We start from the raw sequence: 12,262 nt of genomic DNA on the forward strand, positions 1-12,262 counted from the left end.
GGACCGCAGACCTCACAACCATAAAGGGCAATGGGTTCTATAATTGATTCAAGTATTTTTAGCCAGATCCTAATTGGTATGTCGAATTTTACGTTCCTTTTTATGGTATAGAATGCCATTCTCTCTCTCTCTCTCTCTCTCTCTCTCTCTCTCTCTCTCTCTCTCTCTCTCTCTCTCTCTCTCTCTCTCTCTCTCTCTCTCTCTCTCTCTCTCTCTCTCTCTCTCTCTCTCTCTCTCTCTCTCTGTGTAGCCTGGATCAATAGCATCTTTGTCTGTGGACAGTGGACACTCCCTCTCGTGGTGGTGTTCAGCTAATGCAGTCAGACAGGCTGGACCAGGCAAGGAGGGGGGAGAGGACGATATAGGGGGAGATTGAGGACAGAGGGACAGAGTGAAGAAGAGGTAGAGAAATAGGAAGAGACAGTGGGTGGAATTAAGGTTTATTTTGAATTGTACACATTTGCAGCTTAAAGCTGAATTGCAGCATACATAGGCATACAAAATAATATGAAATGTAGTATACAATATAACAGTTAAGGAGCATTAAGCAGTCTCACAAAGTAAGGCATAGATAGGGCTGTTGTAGCATCTGTCAATCTGAGTAAGGCGAAGGTTCAGTTTATATAGATGTAATGGTAGAGGGGAAGGGAGAAAAGAGTGATTGATTGAGAGATTGAGGGGGGGCAGCAGAGCAGCATTGTGGCGAGGGGAGCGGGACATGTGAAATTAACACGTGTTTGCACTGGGAATGAAGCCATCACGCACTAAAGCAGCGCTCATTCCCTACACAGCACACACTGATACGCGTACACACACCTGCATGCACGGATAGATGCACACACACATGCAGCCCACACAAATCCACACAACACAAATGAGCCCAGGCACACAGACAAGTTCGCACAACATGATACAAATGCTGCTACACAACAAACAAAGTGAGAGTGATCACACACAAGCTAAACAGGTACTCACACTTTCACTCAGTTCAGTTCTTGAGCATACAGAAACACCAAACATGCTTCCTCCCTTTTCTCTCTCATTCTCCTTATCTGTGTCATCTGAGAGTCACACATCTGAGAGCTGCACGCACACTGAAATGGAGAAGTGAAACTAAACTATGCGGCCACCCTGACAACGTTGACGGTTATCATCCACAGCTGACGTTTTGAGGTGGTGCTCCCTCCACTTCCCAGGAGCCTGACGAGGCCCTGCTGAGGCCCTGCTGAGAGGAGAGGACCAGATATACTGTAACACTCATCTAGATAAGGATCTATACATTTCACCTCACTGTTCCACACATTTCAACTCTTCAATCACAGCAATCACATACCATGGCGGGGACTTGTTGCTACTCTGCAGATGTTTGTCAAACATAAGCCCACTGTTACCAGGAAGGATTTTAATAGTTAAATATCTCAGATCAGATTTCACACTCCAGTTTCTACCTGTGTGTGTGTGTGTGTGTGTGTGTGTGTTTGCGAGTGTGTATGCGTGTGTGTGTGTGTGTGCGCTTGTGAGTGTATGTGTGTGTGTGTGCACAAGACAGAAATAGTCACACCTTGTGTTGGAGGCTCGATAAGTTGCAGCTCGAGCTCCTCGGTGACTGCAATGTAAACAATAGCTGTAATGACATTCACGAGGCTCGGGGAGTGGCGAAAGGAATTCCAGATTTTTCTTTTACAAGTTGTAATCTCGGGAATAGCATCAGTTGATACCTGCACTCTGAGGAGCGATGTTTTGCTGTTGTCAGTGTTTTAATCTAAACCAGTCAGAAATACATAGCCAACGAGTTGATCACATCAGTTCAGTTTCCTTACGGGTGGCTCCCAGAGGTAGGGAGCTCATTGTGTGGCTGTGGCTGGATGTGGCTGGGCAGGAGAGAGAATTTCCCCAGGCAGGGTGACTCAAACCTGGGTGAAGAGGGGTTGAGAACCTGGGCGTGCTCCGTGGAGGTGGTGGGTTGAGTGAATGTGAGAGAGGCGGAGAGAAGGGGGAAAGGAGTGGAGGGAGAGGGGGAAGTGGTAGGGTAGATAGATAGATGAAGACGACTGGCGGTGAATTGGCATTGTGGGGGGATTGGAGAGAGAAAAAAAGGGATTGGAGAGAGAAAGGGGCGAGCTAATGAGCTGGATTTTCTGGAGAGTTGGCATTCCGCTCATGGAGCACTCTTCCCTGTAGAATAGCTGGCTGGAGCTAAGCTTCCTGTTTGAGCCCTGGATCGGGAATGAACGAGGGAGGGAGGGAGGAGGGGAGGGAGAGACAGGGAGGAAAGGGGGTGGGGGTGTTGGAAGCAATAGAACAGATGAAGAAGGAGAGGATAGAAGGAGAGAGGAAGAGAGAGGGGGGGTGGCGGTGGAATTGAATACCGGGGAGCTGTGTTCTCACAGCCAGTGTTGCCATGGTTACCCGGGAATTCTGGCGAGTAAGGAAATTTCATTCACTCCAGTGTGAAAAAAGGGAGGGAAATATCAAAAAAGCAAGAAAACACAACCCCCAAAGAAAAAATAAATATCATCCTCCATGTGCCCTCCACCCCTCCTCTGTGCTCTGTCGCTTTTTCCCTCCCCCCACCCATCGCTCCCTTCCCCCGTGTACCCGCCCTGTGCTTTTTGTTTGCCGCCACCCTGTAAGTAAACACAACACCCACTCACAAGCCTCCCATCCCTGCCAATTGCCCTCCAGGTAAGGCAGAGAACAAAAAACACTAGAGCTATCAGTAGCCGTTCCTATTCTGGGAAGAAGGAAGAACGGGGGAACCAGTAGGATCCATCCACTACTCCACACAAGTCACATTTAAGCTGGCTGCTGACATGGCAAGAACTGGAACTAAGCGCTGTCGCCCTGGCGACTCTCCTGAGCGCTGCTGGGCTGTCAGGGCTGGCATCTGTGCGTGGTGCTGCCCGCCTCTCCTCTCCTTGTCTCTCCTCTCCTGCCTCCCTGCGTGGCCTCTGGCCTACAGACACACACATACAAACAAACACACACAGACACATACACACACTCTGCAGCACACTGTCTCTCCCAGCGCTGGTTAACTGGAGCTGACAGCTGCACACGGGTTGACAGTGGCGCTGGTGCAGTGGACCTGACAGCTTTACAGAGGCACATTGATCACACACACACACACACACACACACACACACACACACACACACACACACACACACACACACACACACACACACACACACACACACACACACACACACACACACACACACACACAGATGCAAGTGTACTTCTAGGTTCTTCCACAGTGCTCCACAGTGGTTTAACTTGTATGGAAGATACTGTAACTGTGGTTCAGGGCATCTGATGAGTCAGTCTGTGGATGGGTGTACAGTACATGTAGATACTTGTGTCTGTGGGTAAAATTCATCTGTATTCCTAGAAGCCTCCTCTGCTTTTGGCATGCATTACTGTCAATAGAGAATGTCTCCTGTGTGTCTGTGCAATGTGTTTGAGGGTATGAACAGAAATAAAATGAATAGAACGGGCATCCCCATTCAAGTCATAATGTTAATGGGTGGACTGGTGGCCATTGCGAGTGTTCCCATAGGAGCAAAGCATAGAGATAGATAGAGGACTCATTATGGATATAACCCGTTTTAGCATGGACATTGCCATTGAGAGTTTCCACCATGCTTCTGCCATTTTAAAGTAGTTAACATAGTCAACTGGTTGGGGATTTCCAGGGGTTGTAGCCTCAATGGCAATGCCCATGCTGTCACAGACCCATTAATGGCACAGATATAAAGATGAGTCCTCATCTTTCTCTGTGGAAGAAATGTAGTTCAAGATGGCACATGTTAAGACAAGGGGATTCTAATATACCATAACTCTTTGCAAACATGGAACCAACATTGCTAGTTAGTAACAGCGCTAGTAGTAGTTATCAATGGCGCTCGTCCCATGAATTTGTTTATTTTCAAACCCTGCCGCATGGATGATTACATTTTCTTAACCTGTATTTTTTTAAACGTAGGAGTAAAGCAGGAAGTAAATTAGGAAGTGTACCTATCAATCTGTGCTGAGATTTGTTGAATCAACTCAACTGACATGACAAAAAATACCTTCCATTGCATGAGCAAATCAGTTAGCGTCACTTAGCGTCATGAACATTCTATATTACCATGAAAATTATTGCATCACCATGCCAGGCAGCCATTGCCAGTGTACCCATCTGTTTTCCAGTCAAATTGCCAGGGTTAGAGGTTCCAGGCCCATTCTATTCAATCCATTTCTATGGTATGAAATGTGTTGACTTCACTGTATCCATCAGTTGCTGACCCATCCATCTTCTCTTCCTGTCTTCCAGTGGCTGAGGAGGGACTATGGGAGTGTGGGCTGTCATATGAATGCCGGACCCTCCTGTTCAAGGCCATTCACAACCTGCTGGAGAGGTACAGTACAACTACATTTCCCATGAGCCACTTGGAAAATGACTTGTCAGCTCATCCCATGTCATGTAGTCATATGTAAAGTATCACATAAAGTAAGCTGAATATTCCCAGTCTAGTCATAGGCTATTTCTGCTCATATAACCATTTCTATTCCCACCAACTGCTAAGGAAATAATGCTGACATTATAGAGACCACCAACGGTTAAAAGACTTGAAGTAATAATCAAATTAAAACCTGGACTGAATCAATAACTCCAGTAAAGCTTCCCCATCTGCTTAATGAACCAGCACATATTTGGTTTCAATGAAGTTAAACATCAATGATCATCATAGGGGGGCAGGCTGAATGAACCTTCTTATTACCTTGAGTCTACCTCCTCCTCTCTTCCAACTCTATACCTCTGCACTATATTGCATTGCCATAAAGCCTTACATAGAGTCTTCATCTAATGGTACTGTGTAACTCCATTGATGTGAGTGTTCAGGTATGAAAACAAATCTATTCTATTCCATTCTCTGTTCTTCCCTGATTGGGTATGTGTGTGCCAATCTCTATGTACAGTATGTGTCTATGTGCATGTATATTTGTGTGTATATTATATATATATATATATATATATATATATATATATATATATATATATATATATACTGTGATACAGATGTTTAATGTCTCCCATCCCCCAGGTGTCTGATGGACAAGGACTTTGTGCGGATTGGGAAGTGGTTTGTCAAGCCATACGAGCTGGAGGAGAAGCATATGGGCACCAGGTGAGTTTAACCATCCTTCTCAATCCCACACACAACCTCCTCACAGCATCGCCGCCACGTTGTTCTGACACGGTGATAACTAGATTGACGTTGGGGGGACGTTGCCCCCACGCTGGGTCCGGGGGTGTGACAGACAGGCGGTGTGAATGGTTGCCGTGCGCCGTCTGCTCCCATCCCGCCTGGGATGTGGTGACACCTCTGAATACCTCGCGGCACCTGGCTGTGAGCCCCTGGGATCATGTCACTGTGCTCGCAGGTGGGAAAGGTGGGAAAGGCTCTTGCTGTGAGACAGACGACGGCTCGGCTCCTGTGTGTGAGAGTGCGAGAACTGGTCCGCCAGACTGCCTGAGTGTCAGACTATTGAGAGAGGGGTAGCGAACGTTGGTGAGTTGTGAGAGCTGAGCAGAGGAGGGGTTTGTGGCTGTGTGTGTGTGTGTGTGTGTGCGTGTGTGTGTGTGTGCGTGCGTCCGTGCGTCCGTGCGTGCGTGAATGCCAGAGACATACAGAATAGAGGCGCACAGGAGAGGGGAATTGTTGTTTTAACTCCGCTTTTTGCTTAGCTTGAAGTTTGGTGCATTATTGACGGTTAAAAAAAAACAACATTATGTAAGATGGATTTAATTCCATCTGTTCATAAATTAGACACATATTCCTATCTGCTTGGTTACAGGAAACATTTAACTCAAAGATATCTTGCAAAAGGGATTGAGATGATCATGACACATCTTAAGTTGTTAATTAGTTACAATTATGCAAATACATTGAGTTGCAGTTTGAGAACTCTCCATATCCTTGTTTTTAGGAGTGAGATCCTCTCCTACGGTATGTAGCTGTGGAGAGGTTCCCAGTGATAAAGATGCACGCTGTGGCACAATTCCAAAGGTGTTGAAAGAATTGAGTGTGACTCCTTCAAGGGCCAGGACACAGCAGGCAGAAAATATGAACAAGAGAGAGAGAGAAAGAGAGAGAGAGAGAGAGAGAGAGAGAGAGAGAGATCTCAGTACCTCCATACTTATGGCATAAGGTGTGAGAGAGACCAAAAAGCCCACTCAGCCATAGCCGCGAGAAGTAGGCTACATTGACTCATTTACTTGTGGAACACGCATGCAGTGCAACATGAAATAGATGCATAAAACACGCTATCAAGGCCGACTTCAAATACCGACATCAATGTGAAAGTAACCGGAGCAGACTGTGAATGCAAACTATGCCAGATAAATCCTGTACATGCATTGAAATAAAAGGCATACATCAAAGGACTTACTTAGGCCTCTAATCGACGAGGACACATAAAGACAAACAAACTCAACCAAGGAATGAAGAAAATCATGAAATTCAAAAGGAAAATCTAAGCATTAAGGCCGTACCGGTGATTCAGCACCGCTGAATGATCAGCGCCTCGCTACAGGTAGCCAGCTAGAATTGTTCTATTGGTGGGCAGTTAGACATTTTTTGGGGCACAGTTGAGCAGCCTACAATGCTTAGATGAAAATCATAACTGACATGCAGCTCTTTAGAAATGGTAGGATCAATTGTAAATTTGCAATCATATGAAAAATGTTGCCAACCCCCTGCTATAGGCTATATGAAGGAATGGCATATACAGTGTACTATGACAATGCCATTGTCTCGTGCACTTCCCACCAAAATTGGGAAACATTCTGCGAATATTGAAGCATTTTGTATCAACAAGAGGTCGAGAATGTTAATATTGCAACATAATAGCCAACGCGGAAGGCGGCCACAAAACAAAAATGCGGGCCATCTTGTCTCTATCTGATATTATTGTGTTGCCTACGCAGCATCTGGGTGCCCATTATATATATATATATATATACATTGTATTCAGACCCCCACATGTTGTTACGTTACAGCCTTATTCTAAAATTGAAGAAATTATTACTTTTTCTCATCAGTCTACACACAATACGACAATGACAATGTGAAAACAAAACAGAAATTGAGCTCAGGTGCATCCTGTTTCCATTTAGTTAAGTATTCAGACCCTTTACTCAGTACTTTGTTGAAGCACCTTTGGCAGCGATTACATCCTCGAGTCTTCTTGGGTATGACACTACAAGCTTGGGCACACCTGTATTTGGAGAGTTTCTCCCATTCTTCTTTGCAGATCCTCTCAAGCTCTGTCAGGTGCACAGCTATTTTCAGGTCTCTTCAGAGATGTTCGATCGGGTTCAAGTTTGGGCTCTGGCTGGGCCACTCAAGGACATTCAGAGACTTGTCCCGAAGCCACTCCTGCATTGTCTTGGCTGTGTGCTTAGGGTCGTTGTCCTGTTGGAAGGTGAACCTTCACCCCAGTCTGAAGTCCTGAGCGCTCTGGAGCAGGTTTTCATCAAGGATCTCTGTACTTTGCTCTGATCATCTTTCTCGATATTGACTAGTCTCCCAGTCCCTGCCGCTGAAAAACATCCCCACAGCATGATGCTGCCACAACCGTGCTTCACCGTAGGGATGGTGCCAGTTTCCTCCAGATGTGACGCTTGGCATTCAGGCCGAAGAGTTCATTCTTGGTTTCATCAGACCTGAGAATCTTGTTTCTCGTGTTCTGGGTCCTTTAGGTGCCTTTTGGCAAACTCTAAGCGGGCTGTCATGTGCCTTTTACTGAGGAGTGGCTTCGGTCTGGCCACTCTACCATAAAGGCCTGGTTGGTGGAGTGCTGCAGAGATGGTTGTCCTTCTTGAAGGTTCTCCTATCTCCACAGAGTTTCTAGAGCTCTGTCAGAGTGACCATCGGGTTCTTGGTCACCTCCCTGACTAAGGCCCTTCTCCCCCGATTTCTCAGTTTGGCCGGGTGGCCAGTTCTAGGAAGAGATTTGGTGGTTCCAAACTTCATCCATTTAAGAATGATGGAGGCGACTGTGTTCTTGGGGAGCTTCAATGCTGCAGAAATGTTTTGGTACCCTTCTCCAGATCTACAGACAATTCCTTCGACCTCATGGCTTGGTTTTTGCTCTGACATGCACTGTCAACTGTCAGACCTTATGTAAAATAAAATAAAATAAAATAAAAATGTATTTGTCACATACACATGGTTAGCAGATGTTAATGCGAGTGTAGCGAATCTCCTTTGTTTTGTTGACGTTGAGTGTGAGGTTATTTTCCTGACACCACACTCTGAGGGCCCTCACCTCCTCCCTGTAGGCCATCTCGTCGTTGTTGGTAATCAAGCCTACCACTGTAGTGTTGTCAGCAAACTTGATGATTGAGTTGGAGGCGTGCATGGCCACCCAGTCGTGGGTGAATGGGGAGTACAGGAGAGGGCTCAGAACGCACCCTTGTGGGGCCCCAGTGTTGAGGATCAGCGGGGTGGAGATGTAGTTACCTACCCTCAACCCCTGGGGGCGGCCCGTCAGGAAGTCCAGTACCCAGTTGCACAGGGCGGGGTCGAGACCCAGGGTCTCGAGCTTGATCACGAGTTTGGAGGGTACTATGGTGTTAAATGCTGAGCTGTAGTCAATGAACAGCATTCTCACATAGGTATTCCTTTTGTCCAGATGGGTTAGGGCAGTGTGCAGTGTGGTTGCGATTGCGTCGCCTGTGGACCTATTGGGGCGGAAAGCAAATTGGAGTGGGTCTAGGGTGTCAGGTAGGGTGGAGGTGATATGGTCCTTGACTAGTCTCTCAAAGCGCTTCATGATGACGGAAGTGAGTGCTACGGAGCGGTAGTCGTTTAGCTCAGTTACCTTAGCTTTCTTGGGAACAGGATAATGGTGGCCCTCTTGAAACATGTGGGAACAGCAGACTGGGATAAGGATTGGTTAAATATGTCCGTAAACACACCAGCCAGCTGGTCTGTACATGCTCTGAGGACGCGGCTGGGGATGCCGTCTGGGCCTACAGCCCTGCGAGGGTTAACACGTTTAAATGTTTTACTCACGTCGGCTGCAGTGAAGGAGAGTCTGCAGCTTTTGGTAGAAAAAAGCAGTGGTTCGCACTTTCAGTTTCGCGCGAATGCTGCCATCAATCCACGGTTTCTAGTTGGGGAATGTTTTAATAGTTGCTGTGGGTACGACATCGCCAATGCACTTGCTAATGAACTCGCTCACCGAATCAGCGTATTCGTCAAACAACATCCACGCAATGCGTCAAACAACATCCACGTGATCGAAGCAATCTTGAAGCGTGGAATCAGATTGGTCGGACCAGCGTTGAACAGACCTGAGAGCGGGAGCTTCCTGTTTTAGTTTCTGTCTATAGGCTGGAAGCAACAAAATTCGTCAGCTTTTCCGAATGGAGGGCGGGGGAGAGCCTTATATGCGTCGCGGAAGTTAGAATAACAATGATCTAGGGTTTTACCAGCCCTGGTAGCACAATCGATATGCTGATAGAATTTAGGGAGTCTTGTTTTCAGATTAGCCTTGTTAAAATCCCCAGCTACAATGAATGCAGCCTCAGGATATGTGGTTTCCAGTTTACATAGAGTCAAATAAAGTTTGTTCACGGCCATCGATGTGTCTGCTTGGGGGGGAATATATGCGGCTGTGATTATAATAGAAGAGAATTCTCTTGGTAGATAATGTGGTCGACATTTGATTGTGAGGAATTCTAAGTCAGGTGAACAGAAGGACTTGAGTTCCTGTATGTTGTTATGATCACACCACGTCTCGTTAATCATAAGGCATACCCCCCTGCTCCTCTTCTTACCAGAAAGATGTTTGTTTCTGTCGGCGCGATGTATGAAGAAACCAGCTGGCTGTACCGACTCCGATAGCGTGTCTCAAGTGAGCCATGTTTCTGTGAAGCAAAGAACGTTACAGTCTCTGATGTCTCTCTGGAATGCTACCCTTGCTCGGATTTCATCAACCTTGTTGTCAAGTGACTGGAGATTGGCGAGTAGTATGCTCGGGAGCGGTGCGCGATGTGCCCGTCTCCGGAGCCTGACCAGAAGACCGCTTCGTCTGCCCCTTTTACGGCGTCGTTGTATTGGTTTGCCGGCTGGGACCAATCCATTTTCCCGGGTGATGGGCAAAACACAGGATCCGCTTCGGAAAAGTCGTATCCCTGGTCGTAATAATGGTGAGTTGACGTTGCTCTTATATCCAGTAGTTCCTCCCGACTGTATGTAATAAAACCTAAGATTACCTGGGGTACCAATGTAATAAATAACACGTAAAAAACAAAATACTGCATAGTTTCCTAGGAACGCGAAGCTAGGCGGCCATCTCTGTCGGCGCCGGAAGTAATGACGGAAGTAATGTAGAGAGGTGTGTGCCTTTTCAAATCTTGTCCAATCAATTGAATTTACCACAGGTGGAGTTCAATTAAGCTGTAGAAGCATCTCAAGGATAATCAATGGAAACAGGACTCAATTTCGAGTCTGATAGCAAAGGGTCTGAATACTCATGTAAATAAGGTCTTTCTGTTTAAAAAAAATTATAAATTGCAAATTTGTCTAAAAACATATTTGCTGCAGCACCCACAGCACCCCTACTTCCCACGGCTATGCATTTAGCCTCTGTTTGTTGTAATGGTTTTAGACACATCCTCTAACTAACCAATTGAGAAAAGGAGCCTCACAAAAGAACACTGGCATTGCCTCATAGTCAGTTGAGCTATGGCAGCTCCACCAATCAATCACAATTCAAGTGTGTGGGAGTCCTAAACTGTCCTGGATGTCTTCTCTAAATCATGTCTTCCTCTGCGCAGCGTTTAGTGCCAACATTGTCTTCATTGTGCCGCAGTTAGTTTCCGTTTTCAATGAGTGAAATTGCTGCTTGCTAATTAATTTGCCTATTAAGACGGCATTGTCTTTGCTTTGACTGTGCAACGAGAAAATGATGAGAGAGAAGAGAGAGCGCGAGAGAAAGAGAGAGCGACAGAGAGAGGAGAGCAGAAAAGAGAAAAGAAAAACACTTGCATGCCTCCGCTCCGGGGAAGAGCTGGACGACAGAGAGGAGGAGGAACTCTGTCACTCTGAAGGAGTGCGGGAGCAAGAGCAAGTAAGTGAGTGAGTGAAGAAGTGAGAAGAAGGAGGAGGAGAGGAAACTGTCCTGAACAAGGGGAATGGTAGATGTGTTGAGTTACAGTGATGGAATCTGTGTGTTGCTGCTGCTGTGTGATGATGATGATGTGTGTCTAGAGTGGAGGGTGGATACAGCACTTTGAAGCTTTGAAAAGGGGGCTGGAGCTGTGGGGGTTGGACAAATGTGACACCGCTTGACACTCCTTAGAACAATAAGGAGCTGTCTTTCCCCTGAGAAGGGGAGAGGGTTGTGAGGGCGGGGCTGGGCTGGGGCTTCGAGAGTGCAGGCCTTTCCCAGAGAGACCAAATATGGTTAGCCCCCATGCTAGGCTCTGAGAGGCCAGGGTTTGTGTGTGTTTGTGTGTGTGTCTCTCTCTCTCTCTCTCTCTCTCTCTCTGTGTGTGTGTGTTTGCGTACGGCTGCATGTGCGTGTATGAGGGAGGGTCCTAAGGGGGGCAGAAATCTGCCATAGGAATGGGTAGGGAAGAGGGAACAGATAAGGGAGGATAGGGGGGGATTAGCCACTGTTGCACCCACGTGATTCTTCTCCAGTTTGACAGCTTTGTCTGAATACACTGTCAGCTGGCGCACCCCCTGCCAAGCCTGCCCCACTGCCTTCCTGTGAATTATTGAACAGACTGAAAGAAAGAGAGAGAGGGGGGGGGGAGTGAGACAGGGAGAGAGACAAAAAAGAGGGAGGGGGGACACTGCACCATTCCTCAACATCCAGTCTGAAAGACAGACAGACACACAGCCACAAACACAAACGCACACATCTAGATGTACTCACACATTCACTCTTAATGGTGATCACACACAATTGAACAATGGCATGTCTGAACAGAAATTAAAATTCCAATAAAAAAACATACACACACACACACTACTCTCCCCCCTAATCACACACATACACACACTACTCTCCCCCTACTCACACACATACACACACTACTCTCCCCCTACTCACACACATACACACACTACTCTCCCCCCTACTCACACACATGCACACACTACTCTCCCCCCTACTCACACACATACACACACTACTCTCCCCCTACTCACACACATACACACACTACTCTCTCCCCTACTCACACACATAC

At 46.7% G+C, this 12,262-nt stretch overlaps 1 protein-coding gene across 1 annotated transcript in view; it reads left to right on the top strand.

Annotated features, from left to right (window-relative positions):
- Positions 1 to 12,262, top strand: part of LOC120021248 (mediator of RNA polymerase II transcription subunit 13-like) — a 112,692-nt gene that overhangs the window by 61,620 nt on the left and 38,810 nt on the right. The window contains exons 3-4 of the mRNA XM_038964917.1: positions 4,322 to 4,406; positions 5,094 to 5,177. Of these exons, the coding sequence (XP_038820845.1) occupies positions 4,322 to 4,406; positions 5,094 to 5,177 (169 nt within the window). The remainder of the gene's footprint in view (positions 1 to 4,321; positions 4,407 to 5,093; positions 5,178 to 12,262) is intronic.

The sequence above is a fragment of the Salvelinus namaycush genome, chromosome 26, assembly GCF_016432855.1.
Source record: "Salvelinus namaycush isolate Seneca chromosome 26, SaNama_1.0, whole genome shotgun sequence".
In the NCBI taxonomy this organism is placed as follows: domain Eukaryota; kingdom Metazoa; phylum Chordata; class Actinopteri; order Salmoniformes; family Salmonidae; genus Salvelinus; species Salvelinus namaycush.